Source organism: Zophobas morio, unplaced genomic scaffold, assembly GCF_036711695.1.
Source record: "Zophobas morio isolate AGI-343-1 ecotype UQ-CSIRO unplaced genomic scaffold, CSIRO_AGI_Zmor_V1 ptg000007l, whole genome shotgun sequence".
In the NCBI taxonomy this organism is placed as follows: domain Eukaryota; kingdom Metazoa; phylum Arthropoda; class Insecta; order Coleoptera; family Tenebrionidae; genus Zophobas; species Zophobas morio.
The window spans coordinates 5,555,969-5,575,822 of record NW_026972112.1 but is presented as its reverse complement, the minus strand read 5'-3'; the positions used below and the strand labels follow the sequence as shown (position 1 = coordinate 5,575,822).

Below are 19,854 nucleotides of genomic sequence, written 5' to 3'. Positions count from 1 at the left end.
AAGAGAAAAACTTTACAAAAATAAAACTTTACTTTATAAAATTTTGCTAATAAAGCGGCACCAATAAATATATTGAGCAATAGAAATGTGCAATTTAGTTGGAACGTGGAGTATCCAAACTCTTTTGAAACATTGATAAATGCTTTAGTAGAGCCATCAGTGTTACAGTATCCAAATTTTGTAGAAAACAACACTTTTATTTTAACAACTGACGCCTCTTCCATTGCATGAGGAGCCGTATTCATTTCTTTAAGTCGGGCTTAATATCATTTCAGTAATATATCATTTAAATTTATTTTTTATGAAGACTTAATGCATAAAGAAATCGCTTACAATGCGAGCGCAGCGAGCGTGTGTAGGTGTTATTAAAAATGATTCACTGTTGTCCCTGAGCAGCTAAATTATAACAAAAAATTTATTTATCGCGTATTCTAAGGGTGAATTTCCGAAAATGTACAATTATTTTTATAAATGATCCCAAACAATTTCGCTAAAATATTTTCTTGAATATTTCTGAAGTAAACTATACTAAAGAAACAGCTTTTAGAAGGCGAGCGCAGCGAGCACATTCAGGTTTTATTAAAAAAATTGGTCCAAATTTATAAAATTTTTACCAAAATGTTTTGAGCCGTTCTTCAGAGACGTCATCCATTTTTTGGGAGGCGGTAAACGAATAAATTTTGATTAACAGTTTACCATGGTTATGATAACTTTTGCAAAATTTTAGAGAATCCGGTTTTGCAGTTTCAAAATTGAATTGCAAAATTTCGTCATACTTTTTTTCCAAAATTTGGATGTTTCGGGCAAAAAATCAACACGGATACGTAAGAGTATGCTATTTTATAAAATTTAAAGCACATTTACTGTGTACAATTTTGCAATGACGTCATCACATGGTTAGTGACAAGCATTAACGGCGAACAGACCGACAGACAGTCAGACAGACAGACGGAAATGGGAGAAATATCGTAAAAAACACCTCTGTCTTCTGTTTTGTCCTTTTTCTGTGTTTAACATCATAGAATCGCTTGAAAATCCTCACACTGACGAAGTATGGTATTTTAAAGGCCACTGTCATATTAATTAATGGTTAGTAGAATTTATTTAAATACTAATATCTTTATTAAAATCCAAATATACCACAAATTATTGAATGGTTAGTTCAGGGTCTTGCCGCTAGGAGCGCGACGATATTTAAACTCGGCCGATTCTTCTAATTCATCACAACGGATTCGATTTTATGCAGGTCGCCCGGAAGAATAAATTGTGTCGATTATGCTAGAAACTGATCGTCTAGCGTTCCATCTTTAAACTGATTTGTTTTTTCTTTTCAGGTCGTGACTGCCGCACTGACATCGACGACTGCGCCTCCAACCCCTGCAAAAACGGCGGCGAGTGCGTGGACCAAGTCAACGGATACCGATGCATCTGTCCTGTGGGATTCACCGGCCACGAATGCGAGGTAACTTCCCCAGGAACATTGTTACAACCCGCTAATGTCCGTGATCACACCAGCTTAAATAAACGATAATAACGAGCAGACATTAGAGATAATGACCGGCATTTACTCATTTCTCTCGGCGAACAAATCATTTAGCCGTCGTTTATAGTGCAAGCAGCAATGAGAAGAGACGCCCGTGGCGACATTTAACTACATAATCGGCTGCCTTTCAATAAAGCCGCAACTACGGGGGAATGACAGCGCAGCCACCTGAAAATTGTGTTTTCATCATTTTGTAATTGTTTTCATTCTGATCTGACCTGCCCAGAACTGTATTCTTATGTATGTGTGTCTTCTAGAACGACTACAACCACTGCAACCCGGACCCTTGTCAAAACGGAGCTTCTTGCTTCAACACCCAGACCGACTACTACTGCCACTGCCCTGAGGGGTGGCAAGGCAAGAATTGTAGCCAAAGCAAACTCCTGTGTGACAGCCCGCCATGTGACGACGGTAAGTTCTTGTCAATATGCGGAACTTACTACCAGATATGTTATCTGGAGTTATTCCAGGTTTCACAATGACCTCGCTTTTCTTATTTTTGTTGTTATAACATCTAAGCGCGTAAACATTCCTTGCCCATTCTTTTCGCGGTGATTTATCTCGAGACAATTGTAATTAATGACATTACCACTTACGAACAGGTTTATTTATGTTACGAACATTTCGCTTTCTGTCTTGAAAACTCTTCAATACTCAAGTCGACGCCGTAAAGTGATTGAGTCGCCAACCCACTTTTAAACGAGACAACTGCATCCAAGTTTGCAGTATGCAAATTTCGAAATTAATGGAACAAGATTATCACCCGCGGTTTCAAACGAGTTCTTTGTTTAAGGAAATAACTGATAGCCGAGGAGTTCCGTAAATTGTTCTTGCGAGAAACGTGAAACGCGTAATTACTTTGATCTGTGCGTTTTATTTTTGCCAGTTGAATGAATAAAAGAAGTTGTGGAATCAGGAAACGGTGAAAAGCGACTTTTATTTCCCGCAACCCGCAATACATAAAAACGCTCTACACCCAACGTGGTGGGAAGAGCACGAGATTTTATCGTTAGAGGTGTTGCAGTTATTGCTTGTAGAACCAGGTTTCGCTGACTTCCTTGTGAACATCAAATAAAGTCGTACTTTTTTGCGAAATACTTTACACTTTTATAGTACCTCACACGAACAGGTACGACATGCCAGCTTGTTTTATTTTAATGACGTATACGCGAATATATTTTTATGCCCGTTAGAATTTTATTTCCAATTAAACTAGAAATGTTTATTGTATGTCTGACTGAAAGCAAGTTCATTATCGTGTCTTGTGGCGCAATAAAAAGCCAGATTGCAACCAATAATGAAAATAAGGTAAAAATGCCTGAAATGGTACTGCATTTCTCGTGTCAAAAGGATTATGAATTGAAAATGCACTCATAATCCAAATAACGACGTTTACACCAGCGGAAAACGCATAATAGTCGCGCCGCCGTAACAGATTGACTCTATTAGTCAGCAACATGCAGATCTCTACCGATGTTATTGGATTGTCCGGTTTTAATCTTGCGGGATTCAACAACCCGGCGACCTGTCAGAGGCTTGCATTCCCACCGTCCAAATTAAAAACAAAAAATGTTTGCCATGAGGCAGATTAGTAATGATGAGTTTCGTTATTTATAATCAATACCGCTAATTTTAACGTTAGTGCAGCCCAGACAGCTACGTCATATGACAAATGTGACCTCGAGCCGAAATTTGGATAAATGTTTATTTACTGGTGTGACTTCAACAGAACTGTTTGGTGAAAAGGTATATTACTTAAGCGAAATTATGTTGGTATTGAATTTATCACTAAAAACGTCAAATGTCAATTTGTTAACTGGTTAGGGCTCGATTTTGAAATTCAAAGTTGAATTTAAGAAATGGAAATTCGTGTACATGTTAAAAAAATTGTAAATAACGCAACTGCAAATTTGCTGCAAAATCCGCAGATCGATATGAAGTGAAGTACAATTATGCTCCGCCCCTCGGTCTGACAACGAATGAAAAATTCGTCACAATTGAGATCGGAGCGGGTCTAGGTGGGGCTTAAACTTTGACTTACTTATCTTTTTGCATAATACTCGCCTCCACGGGAAAATAAATCAAAATTAATTATTATAGTATTCTTAGAATAACACAACTGTTTAAGAACATGTTTCACATGGTAATTTCTTGTAGAAAAATGAAGATTGCAATTAATCTCCGCTTCCCGGCTCATGCCGAATAAAAAAATCATCAACTGAGAGAGGGCGGGGCTTATAATTTACATTTTTTTAAATATACATAGCCGTCTTTTCACAAAAGAATCATAAAACATGTTTAAAATGGTAAATTTTTTTATGGAAATATGTATTTTGCAATTATGTTCCGCCCTTTGGTCTGACAACGAATGAAAAAATTTGGCTTTCTTATTTACTTAATACTTGCAGCTTTGTTTGAACAACACAATAATTGAAGAACATGTTTCATATCGTAATTTATTGAAAAAAAATGACGATTGCAATTAAACTCCGCCTCCCGGTTCACAACGAATAAAAAAATCATCACATTTGAGACAGGGTGGGTGGGCGGGGCTTATATTTTGCGTTTTTTTTTAATGTACATAGTTTTCTTTTCATAACGAGAAACATAAAACATTTTTAAAATGGTAGATTTTTGTGGGAAAATATGGATTTTGCAATTATGCACAGACATTAGTGATCACAGAAAATCTTTAAACTCATATTTTATTGACAACATTTTTCGTAATAATTTAGCTTCTCAGGGACACCACTGACTATTTTTACTTCCCGAGCGTAAAGGAAGTACAGAATCGAGTCCATCGGACGAATGGCCACTTTTATATTTTTTCGACGTTTCATGACCCCTAGAATAGAAAAAAGTGGTCTTCATTTCCGTTTATCTGTCTGTCTGTCCCTTTGGTGTCTGTATCCATTTTGATTAGACACGTAATCATTCCCACCAACTAATTGATGACGTCATTTCAAAGAATTCTATGTTTATTTTTTTTATTGATGAAATTACTCCCACTTTCTCGAAAAGGTGAGAATACGCCCCTTTTTATTTAAGAATGTGAAACCTTCTCGAGGGTCCCAACTGTCTTTTGGAAAAATGTAAAAGCTTCTTGGGGGCGCCAAAGTTGTTTTTTTTTTTTTTTTTTTTGTACAATTCAATAAATACGTTTTTTCTAACAGTGTGAATAACATCACTCAATAAAGTTTGGACGGTTTTTTTTAATTAACAAGAAGTACTAACAAACAATAACATAATAACTGTCAACAGTGTTAAGTGTCAAATTGCTACCAACTCAAATTTTAATCAATAAATTCCCCTATTTAAAATTACAACTTAAATGCCTAGTACTTTTTTTATATTTGGAACCACTTTTCGTTATAATAACATTAGACGCATGATTATCAATTACTAGTAATTGATTGGTGACAAATTGATCTGGAAAAGCATTGGAAAAAATTTAAAAATCCACAAAAACGTGCTGATTCCAAAAATATAGTCACAGAGTCCTAAAGTCCTAAAATCCTCAAAACACAAAAATCCTCAAGTTCTCAAAATCCTAAAATCTTCAAATCTTCAAGACTCCAAAATCCTCAAATCCTCAAAAACAAAAATCCTCAAAACACCAAAATCGTCAAATTCTCAAAACACCAAAATGCTCAAGACCTCAGACACCAAAATCTTCAAATCCTCAAAACACCAAAATCCTTAAATCCTCAAAGCACCAAAATCTTCAAATCTTCAAGACTCCAAAATCCTCAAATCCTCAAAAACAAAAATCCTCAAAACACCAAAGTGCTCAAGACCTTAAGACACCAAAATCTTCAAATCTTCAAGACTCCAAAATCCTCAAATCCTCAAAAACAAAAATCCTCAAAACACCAAAATCGTCAAATTCTCAAAACACCAAAATGCTCAAGACCTCAGACACCAAAATCTTCAAATCCTCAAAACACCAAAATCCTTAAATCCTCAAAACACCAAAATCTTCAAATCTTCAATACTCCAAAATCCTCAAATCCTCAAAAACAAAAATCCTCAAAACACCAAAATGCTCAAGACCTTAAGACACAAAATCTTCAAATCCTCAAAACACCAAAATCTTCAAATCTTCAAGACTCCAAAATCGTCAAATTCTCAAAACACCAAAATGCTCAAGACCTCAGACACCAAAATCTTCAAATCCTCAAAACACCAAAATCCTTAAATCCTCAAAACACCGAAATCTTCAAATCTTCAAGACTCCAAAATCCTCAAATCCTCAAAAATAAAAATCCTCAAAATACCAAAATGCTCAAGACCTCAAGACACTAAAATCTTCAAATCCTTAAATCCTCAAAACACCAAAATCGTCAAATTCTCAAAACACCACAATCTTCAAATCCTCAAAACACCAAAATCCTTAAATCCTCAAAACACCAAAATCTTCAAATCCTCAAATCCTCAAAAACACAAATCCTCAAAACACCAAAATCTTAAAATCTTCAAATCCTCAAAACACCAAAATCTTCAAAACTTCAAGACTCCAAAATCCTCAAAAACAAAAATCCCCAAAACACCAAAATCCTCAAATCCACAAAAAAAATCCTCCAAATTCCAAAATGCTCAAGACCTCAAGACACTAAAATCTTCAAATCCTTAAATCCTCAAAACACCAAAATCGTCAAATTCTCAAAACACCACAATCTTCAAATCCTCAAAACACCAAAATCCTTAAATCCTCAAAACACCAAAATCGTCAAATTCTCAAAACACCACAATCTTCAAATCCTCAAAACACCAAAAACCTTAAATCCTCAAAACACCAAAATCTTCAAATCCTCAAAACACCAAAATCTTCAAATCTTCAAGACTCCAAAATCCTCAAATCCTCAAAAACAAAAATCCTCAAAACACCAAAATCCTCATATCCACAAAAAAAAATCCTCAAAATACCAAAATGCTCAAGACCTCAAGGCACTAAAATCTTCAAATCCTTAAATCCTCAAAACACCAAAATCCTTAAATCCTCAAAACACCAAAATCGTCAAATTCTCAAAACACCACAATCTTCAAATCCTCAAAACACCAAAAACCTTAAATCCTCAAAACACCAAAATCTTCAAATCCTCAAAACACCAAAATCTTCAAATCTTCAAGACTCCAAAATCCTCAAATCCTCAAAAACAAAAATCCTCAAAACACCAAAATCCTCATATCCACAAAAAAAAATCCTCAAAATACCAAAATGCTCAAGACCTCAAGACACTAAAATCTTCAAATCCTTAAATCCTCAAAACACCAAAATCGTCAAATTCTCAAAACACCACAATCTTCAAATCCTCAAAACACCAAAATCTTTAAATCCTCAATACTCCTCAAGTCATTAAAAAGCAGCTAATTTTTGATATTTTACGAGGTACCGACTTAGGCATTTCTTTTAATAAATTTTAAATTTGTGTTCCTTTTTTATTGTGTTTGATGTATGATTTTATTTGTTTTATTCTTGGGTTAGTTAAGTTAATTATCAGTAGGTATACACTGTTAACTAACCGTTTGTACTGTTGTGCAATAAACTTATCTATCTATCTATCAATACACCAAAATCTTCAAATCCTCAAAACACCAAAATCCTTAAATCCTCAAAACACCAAAATCTTAAAATCTTCAAATCTTCAAGACTCCAAAATCCTCAAATCCTCAAAACACCAAAATCCTCAAATCCTCAAAACACCAAAATCCTCAAATACTCAAAACACCAAAATCGTCAAATTCTCAAAACACCAAAATCTTAAATCCTCAAAACACCAAAATCGTCAAATTCTCAAAACATCAAAATCTTCAAATCCTCAAAACACCAAAATCCTTAAATCCTCTAAATACCAAAATCGTCAAATTCTCAAAACATAAAATCCTCAAAGCACCAAAATGCTCATATCCTCAAAACACCAAAATCCTCAAATCGGCGAAACACAAAAATCCTGAAATTCTAAAACTCCGAAATCGTCAAATCCTCAAAACACCAAAATCCTAAAATCTTCAAATCCTCAAGACTCCAAAATCCTCTGTAACGAAGGCGATAGATCCAGATTTAATTTGGTGCCATTTTAAAGCTTTAAATGAAGATTTCGTTTTTCGTGGACCCTCAAAAACAAAAATCCTCAAAACACCAAAATGCTCCAATTCTCAAAACACCAAAATCATCAAATCCTCTGTAAGGAAGGCGGTAGATCCAAATTTAATTTGATGCCATCTTAAAGCTTTCAATAAAAATTTGGTTTTTGGTATTTTAGTAAAGCTACATGAACATTTTGCATTTCGTTCATTTTTTGCAATTTATGCATTAACTGTTTGCTGCTAAAAAAGGAATAAAGAAAAGACTTTCCTCTTGATTACCTGATTTCTTCCTATGTATAAACACTTGAAGTAAAAGCTTGTTATTATTGCTGAGAGGTCATTTTTTCGTTGGTTATCTGCTTTAAATATATTTTATATCGCAGAACCTAGTTGTATAATTTTTCATAGAAGCGGGATTTTTGAACTTGTACTTCAGAAGCGAGGGAAGTTCTGTCGAAATAAACTTCAACCAATTTTTTAAAAATGTAGAAATTTTCTAAAAAAATGTTCACAGAATCATTTTTTTTTTTAATTGATAACGTTATCTCAAAATGTTGAATTATTATAAAATGACAAATGCATAAAGTGGCACAAAAGAATGGAACCGATTAAATTATCCCCAAAAGCAAGTCGTTGCAATTGTAGTATTGTCAAATAAAAAATTGTGGCTTAATTATCGACAAACGGTTCAATTTCAAGTTAATGCGATACGTAAATTTGCGGGTAAATCAATCTTATTGGTATCGGTATGCGGAAAATTCAGTTTGCGGCGACACAAAGCCAACCTGAAATTGGCCCCTAACCCGATAAATTTGCTCTTTGAATAATGAAAACGGCCAATAAAATAAATAATTAAAAGCAAACAACGAACAACTTTTAATTTACAAGAACTACTTGGGGGAAGCTCTGTCAAACTCTGGACCAATTTGAATGAGTACCTGAAAAACATTAATCAAAATCTAGCTCGCAACTCAGTCGCTTCACTCGGTTATGGGGGTCATAAAAATGGTAAACCGTGACCCTGTTAAGCCGCGTTTATTTTCGTTTTAGAGCCTCGTCGTTATTTATTTACGTTTCCGGATGTTAGAGCTAGGTAAAACGAGCAAAACGGCTCTAACGCGGTCCATAGAATAATTGCTGGGAACATATCATGCAGGTGAGTAATGCTGTTTTTAAACTTGGCCCAAGTCGCGAGGAACAGTGTTAATATTGTGCATGAATCTTGGCGGATGACGCTCCGGTTGACAGGTAATTTTCAAGATAGCTGAAGTGGGGGGCGTTCGCTCCGGGGGGCTCCTGTATCCTGCTGAGGCAGAAATGGAGCCGGACCGGTCGGCCGGCTCTCTCACTTATCTACCGTTCATAAAGTGTTTAATTGACGCGATCCAGTGCGTCATGCTTTGTGTCTTCTATGTCTTGCCGATGGCCACCCTCGCTGGAAAGCAAGAACACTTATAAGGTTTTCTACAAAGCGATTTGAATGTCAGGTTGTTGGAGAAAAAACGCGGGATTCTGTTTAGGCCGTTCCGCTTTCCCACTGTTGGCAACCGTGTCGGATTTCCCGCCCGAATCGCTTCCTCCGACACTTGACACAAACGTGACCAACCGTCTAAAACAACAGTTACGCCGATTCCTCGTTGTAGATCGTCTTTGACAGCTCCGATTTGCAATACTGTTATGTTATTGAGTCGTCGTAGAAATCGTGGGGGCCCACGCAGTGTTTACTGGCGAAATTGCCAGGGCTGGCAACATAAATATTCCTGCTAAATTACAAACACCCACAACAACCGACCAGCTCATCTCTCTGCTGGTAATAAGTTCTAAATAGAGATCAGATTACCGATAGCTGCATTGATATCTTTCATCAGCGGTATTGTATCGAACCAAATACATGACTCGCGCTACGGTGACTTGCATCGCCGTCTAACGTACAAAAGAAAAACTGCTTTTCATTCCCATTGTTGTGACGTAATATTTCATCGATTTGAATCGGGATTTTTTTCGGGTTATCGCGCATCATCGGACAATATGGACGGCAAATAAGGCATCGGACGGACAAAAATACGAAGACTAAATATTTTTCAGCGAATCCTTTGTCGGAGAGCTTTTTCACGGTTCATTTACTTGTGCGGTGTTCGATGGACATGATTTTTTCGTCGTGGACTTTAATTTTTAATTAAACTCCATTCTCTTTGCTTCCATTGTGCCGATTTCGATTGCCAGTTTCGCGAACAATGCACCCAAACTTAAATTAACGTCTGTTGATAATTCCGTCTTCTAGCTGTCACGGTCCGAATTTTCGACACAACTTTTAGTGGCACTTTTTTAATGGATAGATTTCCGAAATAAATTAGAAAAGTTGTAGAAAAACTACAACTTGGTTTGTCCTGAAATTTTTGCCAAATACGCCTGAAATATTGAAGAAGAACATATCATAATTTTGTAGTTTGTAGAATCTGCTTAAGAACAGGAGAAACTTGTTATTGAGTGATACCTGCATTAAGCGTAAAGCACTGCAGTGGGAATAGTGACAATGTGACGATGTTATGAGTACACAGAATCCATCACACTTATCACGGATTGTTTATTTACGCTAGGAAATTAATACATCCCGTGTTTTATCTTCTTTCATAAGCCGCAATGTAACTTCTTGTTACGTAAATGCTCAACAGATGGCGCCACAATTAAGGGAAGTTAGTTTTGAGGCTACAAGTAGCCGAGTACGCGAATCCCAACATGTCAACGAAAAGCTCACTCATCCGTCGTGAATTACCATTTCAGTTAGAATTTACAAAGATATGGTTGTGTTGTTTTTGTAATAATTTGATAAAATTCCATTTAACAACAATGTTTGCCTGATATAAAGCGAAGGTACAAATCAGCAAAAATCGAGTAAGCAGTTAAAAATGTTTGACGTATGAAAAGTTGTCAAAGTTTTCATAATTTAAAACAATCTTGAGGTTCTAGGTATTCCTTTGGAGCCTCTGGTGTCTTTTTCTTATAATAATTTAATTAAAGTTCTTAGAGATTATGTCATTTGCCAAAATCAGTCTTATCTTAGCAAATACTAACCCCGCCCACCCACCCGCTCTTTTTTTAGTGTCTTATTAAATGTTTTTTTTTTTTTTTTTTGGTTTATTTATTAATGAAAAATAACAGCTTGTTTTATTAATAATAATGCACAATGATTAATAACTACTGATTGTTATGGTTATTGTCCTAAAAAAATAAAAGGTCGATTTCAGTCATCATCGTCACTAAGAAATCAAAAAGTAAGCCCGAGATATTCACGTATTAGGTGCATGCAGTTTTACCACTTTTACTTTTATAAAATAACGTTTTTTTATGAATTTTACGTTTTTTCGAAGATGTGACGGGCTACAAAACAACTAGAATTTTAAAATTTTTCAATTCGCAATTTTCCGAATAGGTATATGTATTTTCATTTGATTTCCCGTTTTTTCAATTTTTCAGTCTTTCAGTTTACAATAGGAAAACTGAGAAATCGAAAAATCGAGAATTCCAAAAATTAAGTAATTCCGAAACTAAATTATGGAAAAACCAGTATAAAAAATCGAAAATTTGAAAAATCTAAAATCGAAAATTCCAGGAATGAAAAAAAAAATTGAAGCATCCAACAAAAAAAAAGTTAAAAAAACTAAACTAAAACATGGAAATATCGAGAAATAGAAAAATTGAAGGATCATAAAATTGAAAACTCCCAAAACTGATACAATCGAACCATTAAGAATTCGAAAAAATGAAAGAACCGAAGAGAGAAATCGAAAAATTAGGTCACGAAATTGAAAAACCGAAAAATTGAAAAAACGAAAAATTGTAAAATCGAAAATTGTAATATTGAAAATTTGCAAAAAATGAAAAATCCTGAAAATTCCAAAAATTGGAAAATGAAAACATTGTAGAATTGAAACATGCAAGACCAAAAAATTAGAAAATCGAAAATTTAGACAAACTGAGAAAACCCTAAAATTGCAATACAGTAAAATGGTAAAATAGAAAAAAAAAATTGGTCTAAAGAGTTTAGACAGTACTTCCCTCGCTGTCGGAAACTTGACGACTGCATGCCTATTGTGTTTTTTTTCTCATTACATTTTTGTAGTGGGAATTTTAAAAAAAATTGCGATGACGTCATCAACATTTTTGCAAGGACACGTATATCAGTTGGGATAGATGTAGTGTAATACTAAGAATAAAATTATTATATTCTCAAATTTTCGGGAAAATGAATTGGGTCGTTTGAATATTGATTTGTAATAATCAATAAAATAACGAAACAATTTACTCACGTATACCTACGTATCAGAGGCAACTGAAAATCGTGTATGTATAAACATTGTTAATTTAAGATGACAGGCGTAACAGCATACGTGAGAGCCAAACACAGAAACTGTAAACAAAACGACCGTCGGTTTTATTGCTTCGACTTCCGCTTATTATATAAAACATTGGGTTTTATTTTAATTCTTGACGGTGAAATTCACAATTGGTTGATTATAAACATGTCTATTTCACATTCGCGGAATCAAGTGAACGCATAAAACAAATGCAGGTCTGTAATGTTAAAGTCGATATAAATAAGCGTGCTACCCTTATGTTTCAACCGAGTTTTTCCTTTAACAAATTTTGTGTCTACCAAATTGGGTTGGTTGGGGTGTAATACTAATAATAAGTGTTGCCTTTAATTTAATCAATAAAATAAATTGACTTCATTAATTTTTTTGAACCACCTCTTAAGAAAATCTAAAAAATATGAATGGAATGATAAATCACAAGTACAAACTCATCATATTTTTTGCATTTTAGATAGGATTTATTCAGCAAAATTTAAGGGTGACGTCATCAATTTTTTTAGGAGGGATGAACAAATACATTTTGAACAAAAGTTTACCATGCTTATAATAACTTTAAAATATTCCCAAGATCTCAAAGCATTCGGTTTTGTAATTCCTGATTAAATCGATAAAATAAATTCACGCCTTCATTAATTTTTTTGAGTCACCCTGCATATGCAAATCCAAAAATATGAATGGAATGATAAATCACAAGTACAGACTCATCATATTTTGTACATTTTAGATACGATTTATTCGGAAAACTTTTGAGCTGACGTCATCAGTTTTTTGTAGAAGATAACCAAATATATTTTGACTAAAAATTTATTATGCTCTTTATAACCTTAAAACATCTGCAAGATTTCAAAGCATTCGGTTTTGTAGTTCCTGATTAAATCAATAAAATAAATTTACGCATTCATTAATTTTTTTGAGTCACTCTGTATATGCAAATCCAAAAAATATGAATGGAGTGATAAATGACAAGTACAGGCTCATCATATTTTGTACATTTTAGATATGATTTATTCGGCAAACTTTCGAGCTGACGTCATCAAGTTTTTGGAGGGGATAAGCAAATATATTTTGACTAAACATTTATTATGCTCTTTATGACCTTAAAACATCTGCAAGATTTCAGAGCATTCGGTTTTGTAGTTCCTGATTAAATCAATAAAATATATTTACGCATTCATTAATTTTTTTGAGTCACCCTGTATATGCAAATCCAAAAAATATTAATGGAGTGATAGTTCACAAGTACAGACTCATCATATTTTGTACATTTTAGATATGATTTATTCCACAAACTTTTGAGCTGACGTCATCAAGTTTTTGGAGGGGATAAGCAAATATTTTTTGACTAAAGATTTATGATGCTCTTTATAGCCTTAAAACATCTGCAACATTTCAAAGCATTCTGGTTAGCAGATTAAAAATTAAATTTCAAAATGTTGTTTTATAATTTTGATTTTTTTTCCAAAAATCTGGACGTTTCGGGTGAAAAGTCGATTCAGAGTTGTAAACTACATGTGTAGGACTATGTTATTTTATACAATTGAAAACCCATTTACTATGTACAATTTTGAAGTGACGTCATCGCTTTAGTGGTGGGGATGATTCGACAAATTTTGGTTAGCGTTTTACCATCTACATGATATTCTTAATATAAGTACAAAATTTCACAACAATCGGTCGAGTACTTTCGGAGATTATCTGTCTAATAAAAATCCGTGACAACAGACGGACAGACGGACAGACGGACAGACGGACAGACGGACAGACAGACGGAAATGGGAGACCTATTTCTTCGTCTTCTAGGGGTCATGAAAGATCGAGAAAACGTAAAAGTAGAGAGTCGGCCGACGGACTCGATTACAATACTTCCTTTGCTTACGCTCGGGAAGTAAAACATAAAAAAATCACAAATTGAAAAACCGAAATTTTGTAAATTCGAAAAATCGTACCTAAGTTCTAAAAATTGGCGAAGATTAAAAAATCCAAAAGTTGAAAAATAAAAAAAATGAGAAATTGAAAAATTAAGGAAACGAAAACGAACAAAGTCTAAAAAATGCAAAAATGTTAAGTCAAAAAATTGCAAATCGAAAAATGAAAATGGGAAAAATCGAAAACTCGAGGAGTTGCTCCCGAAACCCCGGAACATACTGAAGAGTTGATCCGCCATTTTCCAGACACCCGGTATTTTAAGAATATCGAGTAGATGATAAAACACTAATCAAAATTTGGCCAATCATCCCCATCATTTTTTAGAATTGTTTGTTGTTGTTTTTGAAAATTAATCAATGAGGCGATATATTTCATTACCCATCCCATTTTCTCGAAAATTTGAGGATACAGTACTGTTGTTAGTAGTGTCCCTGCTAAAAGGTTGATGACGTGTTCAAAAAAAAATTATATGAAAAAGTCACTAAAAACGCATCCATCCATGCTTCTTTACCTGTACTTTAACAATTCACATATATTAATTTTAGTTTATCCATGAAACGTCGGGAAAACATGAAAGTGGCAAGTCGTCCGTTGAACTCGATTACTATAGTTTAAGTTAAAAAAATCAAACCGCAAAATTGTACGATTCTTTGAGGACTATCCTGTAAAATTATTTTTAAGTATACAGTTTTCCGTTTTTAAAGTGTAACACACGTCTTAGTTTTTTTTAATGGATCACCTGTATAGCATGATCTAAAAATGACAGAACAGCTGGATGTACAGTTGGCTCCAGAAAAAGCGGGCATGGAATTTTTGTACAATGTAAAATGTACCTGTCTCTTACTTGTCAATTTGACAAATTTGCGAAATATTGGTCACTATTTTGACACAAAACTTTTGCAATGTCATTATTGTTTTAACCTATTTCAAAATAGTCCTGTTTAACTAGAAAAATTCACACAGAAATTTGTCATAGTAACTTTGACAGTTCCCATTTCTTCTGAAGCCAACTGCATGTTGTTAAAAAGTATCTCAAGAACACGAAAAAATTAAAAAAAAAATTACTGAACCAAATTTTTTAAAATAAACTTCGTAAATCTGATATCTTTTAATGTGAATTTTAATTGACAGTCCAAAATTCCGATAAAAATAATCAAAAACGACATCTGTCAACAGCAAAAACTGACGTTGTGGATCGTATTCTTCCAAATTATTATTAAATTATTAATGACGATTATCTATTCAAAAATTAAAAAACCACTCAACCGACAACGTTGTCTAAGAAGATTTTTGATACCAAGATGTACATGTCAAAAAACTGAGGTTAGGATGATTCTGGTTTTCATTCAAAACACGTTTTTATTTATTTTATTTTGACATTTTTGTCATGAAATTTCAAATTTGGAGTTTTTTGGTATCAACTTAATTCAGCAAACAGGTGGTGGTTTTTTAATTTTAGGATCAACAGTAATTATTTAACTGTCTATTAGACACGCAATTCATTAAAACAAATCAAAATTACGAAGTTAATTCTTCAAATTTGAGCTGTAGCTCATTATAAAATTCTCAAAGTTAAACTTTATCATTTTTCGAAGCTACAGTTTCCGACAAAAAATTTCAAACGTCACTTTTCTGTCATGTCAAAAATTTTAATGTAGTCTATGCTTTATTGTCATTATTTCGGACAGCTGGAATGTCAAACTTTCAAAATTCCAGCTTACGCTACAGCTACATTCATGTAAGTGTCAAATGTAAAAGTTAAAAATGACTGTCAAATATGTATTTAGGTTAGAAACATCTAAAGGTTGCTTTACAATATCTGACGACTGAATGACATTGACGTCTGAAATTTTTTGGCGGCAACTGTATATTTGTTCGAGTGTCCTTTAGGAGCGAGGGAACTTCTGTCAGAATAACCTTCGACCAATTTTTTTTAGAGTTTATTATCTTCTTAATGAACTTCATTACTCCTTTTCCAAATATGTATTAAATTATGTATTGTTTGAAAATATTGAAAGTATAATATATAATAAGAATTAAAAAAAATCAAAATTGAATGTCGTAGCCAAAACAAATGAACGTTAAACATTAATTTTTCAAATTAGAGTGTGGTATATTTTTCTGTCTTATGTGGCATCAAGATTTCCTTCCTCTTTGGAAAATTGCGTTTACAGCCACCTTAAAACACGGCCCTCTTCTAGCTTTGACGACCAAAATCTATGGGAAGCTTCAAATGTTTTATTTTTAGCTTGTAAAATTTTATTAGTATGCAAAACTAATGTGGTTATAGTAACTATATCCCATAATAAGGAAGCTAATCTTGTTGCAGGAATCGAAAGTTGTATAGTGGTGGCGGTGGGCAGCGGCAGGAACACAGCCCCCAGTATTTGTGGCGAACACGGCCACTGCGTCAACCTCCCCGGAATCGGCCACAGGTGTCAATGCCAGCCCGGATTTACCGGAAAGTACTGTCATGAAAGTAAGTTCTTCTTCCAAGTAAGGTTGCAAAAATTAACCCTTATTTTATAGACATCAATGACTGCAAGGTCAACCCTTGCGAAAATGGCGGCACCTGCGTGGACAAAATCAACGCATTCCAGTGTATTTGTAAAGAAGGCTGGGAAGGGGCTTTATGCAACATCAGTAAGTATTTATTTCTTCCATAAAAGAAATCCTTTTAACGCCTTTTGTGTAGACACAGACGACTGCAGCCCCAACCCCTGTCGCAACAACGGAACTTGCGTGGACCGAATCGCCGATTTTGAATGCAACTGCAAGAACGGCTGGAAGGGTAAAACGTGTTCTTTGAAAGATAGCCATTGTGACCACACCACGTGCAAAAACGGGGGGACGTGCCAGGACCTGGGGAAGACGTTCGTGTGCAGGTGTCCTCCAGACTGGGAAGGTGAGTTGTCTTTCTACAACTGCCAACTCGTCTTAACTGTCAAAATTGCAGGGACGACGTGCCACATCGCCAAACAAACCGCCTGTCGCTCGAACCCGTGCCTCAACGGCGGCACTTGCGTCAACACCGGCGACTACTACCAGTGCATTTGCAAGGACGGCTTCGAGGGCAACCACTGCCAGGACGACGTCAACGACTGCATCCCGCAGCCGTGCCAGAACGGCGGCAAGTGCATCGACGGCGTCAACTGGTTCCTGTGCGAGTGCGCCCCCGGCTTCACCGGCCCCGACTGCAAGATCAACGTCAACGACTGCGCCTCGAACCCCTGCGGCTACGGCGGGACGTGTCTGGACAGAATCGACGATTTCGATTGCATCTGCTCGCCCGGAAGGAGCGGAAAGCAGTGCAACGGTACGTAATTTGTCATACGTGGCCATCACCAGAAAATTAAGTCATACAGCAAATCTCCCACACATGTCGCGATCGCCTCATTAATAACAATTTCCTCATCTTCAGTTCCAGACAACTCCCACCTCCCGTCGCCCGGAAGCTGCACGTGGGAGGGTCACACCCTCGAGAACAACATCACGTGGCAGCACGAATGCAACACCTGCTTGTGCATCAACGGCTTGGTGAAGTGCACCAAGCTCTGGTGCGGCCTGGGGAACTGCCGCAGCAGCGACAGGATGAACAACTGCAACAACAACCAGGTGTGCGTGCCGTCGCCGTCGGAGTCGTGCTTGTCGCCGCCGTGTCAGCCCTACGGAGAGTGCAGGGACCTGGAGAGCGGGCGCAGGGTGAAGCCGCCGTCGGTGCCCAGCCCCAGCACGTGCTGGCCCAACCAGGCGGTCCTGAGCAACACGTGCGCCAGGCTGACGCTGCTGCTGGACCGGATGAAGCTGCCGCCGGGGGTGACGGTGGAGAGCCTGTGCGGGGACCTGAGGAGGTTGCTGGCTAACCAGCAGGCGGCCAACGACTTGCAGAACGAATTGGTGCTGCTGTGCGATCTCAAGATCGACTACAATGATACCGTCGAAGTCACTCTGGTAAGTAGTTGATCACGCTGCCCATAAAAAACAGCAAACCCAATTCACATGTTAGTACACAGATTGACTGAAATTTTTATTAAAATAGAACTATCACATTTATTAACTCTTACAATCATCACTACATCGTAACACGTCCTTACAAGGAATTCTGAATCATAAAGAAAAAATCTTTGTAGTCCACGAAAGGATAACGGGGAGGAGGAGGAGGATCGACGGGGACAATCGGCAAATTTATATTCAAAGTCAAAGGCGGACCTAAAAATAAAATAATAAATACATAAATAAAAAGTTAAATTTACCAAAATATTTTTACACCATACTTGTCTGCTAAAGAATAATAATTAATAATACAATGTTAGTAATTATTCCTAGTACTCGTAATGATAGAAATCTTGCCTGAATGCCGTACATTTCCGCGTCAATAGTCGTTATCGTTAAAATGTCTTAGCTTTTAAAGCGTCTAACTTATTTATGAGGGTTAAGTTGAGCATTTGTTGTTTCTTCGTTACAGTCTGGCCAAGCCGGCGTCCTGGACGGCATCCGCGTGATCGGCGAAGCCATCTCCCGCAAGCAAACCACCGTCCTGGCCCTCACCTCCATCGTGGAGGTGAAGGTGGAAACCGCCCTCGTCTCCGAGGAGCCCCCCAACAACAAATACCTAATCGCCCTCGTGTGCTTCATAACCCTGGGCCTGGTGGCGGCCGTCGCCGTGGGTCTGCTCTACTTGCGGCAGCGCCGGCGCAACCTCGGCCTCAGCGGCATGAACCTGTCGCCGTCGTCCGACACCTGCCACCGCAACCACGAGGACGAGAAGTCCAATAACCTGCAGAACGAGGAGAACCTGCGCAGGTACGCGAATCCGCTCAAGGACGACGGCGGCAGCATGGCCAGCATCAACTCGGCGGGCGCGTGCGGCCTGGACTTGCCCAAGGTGAGCGTGGTCCGGCCGCTCAGCTCCATGCTGCCGCACGAAACCTCCAGCGAGATGCTGGAGATGATTTCCGAGGTGGACTGCCCGGGCTCGAGGAAGACCATGCTGGTGGTGCCCGGGACCAGCAACGACAACAACTCCATGAAGATCGGGGACGGGATCAAGCTGGACGGGCTGAGCCCGGCCCACCGCAGCAGCCAGATCATGCTGTACAAGGCGCAAAATCCCGACGTGAGGAAGAACACAGCGGCGTTCGACGATTCTTCGGGACACAAAGACTTTAGCAAAAGTATTATTAATGTAAATAAACAGAGGACTTCGCAGAATACGAGCGGGAGTGCGGATGTGCTTACAGTGCTTGTTTAACTTCGGGCCAGTGGAGTGTGGGCTCCGTGACTTTTTTGTGCAATTTTAGTCGTAGGTTTTTAACGAAATTGAGGAAGCCCATATGACTATGACTGCATTATGTTAGACTCTAAAGTGATAAGGAGTATGATCTCGTGATTTTTAGAAACACCTGGTGACACAACGGAAACGTGTTAATAGTGTGATATTATTTAATATTTTGATTTGTTTTCTTTTTTTTATAATATAACTTGTTAGAGTTTTTAAAATTATTTTTATTTAAATTTAATTTCTGTAATTCAGAATAATGTGTACATATATTTGTTTTTTTTTTTTTTATATTGTATTTATTGTATTGTTCCTGACTTTTTTAATCACATTTTAGTGTATTGTTTTAGACATAGAGTTCCATTATAGACTTCAAATATCTGTGAAATTTCTAGTTTATGACTAATTTATTAACGTTTAAAATTGTCATTCCATTTAGATCAAATCTCAAAGCCTTGGATATTTAATCATTTTGACTACATATTGTTGTAAATATGTAAATAACGAGCATTCAGTATTGACTAAATATAAATTGTAAAGTTCGTGAAAATCTACTACAATCGCAAATACTCAACGCAACTGACTCGTAGATTGTTCACAAACTTCTAGCATTAAATACAGTACTTATAGTATACAATAGTGCCTTT

General features: G+C 36.5%; 2 protein-coding genes across 3 annotated transcripts in view; one reads left to right on the top strand and one right to left on the bottom strand.

Annotated features, from left to right (window-relative positions):
* Nucleotides 1–13,887, bottom strand: part of LOC135124354 (senecionine N-oxygenase-like) — a 433,910-nt gene extending 420,023 nt beyond the window's left edge. For both annotated transcript variants that reach the window (XM_064049363.1, XM_064049364.1), the window contains exon 1: nt 13,748–13,887. The gene's annotated coding sequence lies outside the window, so the exon portion shown is untranslated. The remainder of the gene's footprint in view (nt 1–13,747) is intronic.
* LOC135124348 (protein jagged-1b) overlaps nt 1–19,593 on the top strand; it is a 201,443-nt gene extending 181,850 nt beyond the window's left edge. The window contains exons 10-17 of the mRNA XM_064049350.1: nt 1,335–1,462; nt 1,801–1,954; nt 16,259–16,408; nt 16,459–16,572; nt 16,625–16,834; nt 16,886–17,245; nt 17,351–17,880; nt 18,395–19,593. Coding sequence (XP_063905420.1) covers nt 1,335–1,462; nt 1,801–1,954; nt 16,259–16,408; nt 16,459–16,572; nt 16,625–16,834; nt 16,886–17,245; nt 17,351–17,880; nt 18,395–19,180 — 2,432 coding nt within the window. The 3' untranslated portion in view covers nt 19,181–19,593. The remainder of the gene's footprint in view (nt 1–1,334; nt 1,463–1,800; nt 1,955–16,258; nt 16,409–16,458; nt 16,573–16,624; nt 16,835–16,885; nt 17,246–17,350; nt 17,881–18,394) is intronic.
* The last annotated feature ends 261 nt before the right edge of the window (nt 19,594–19,854 follow it).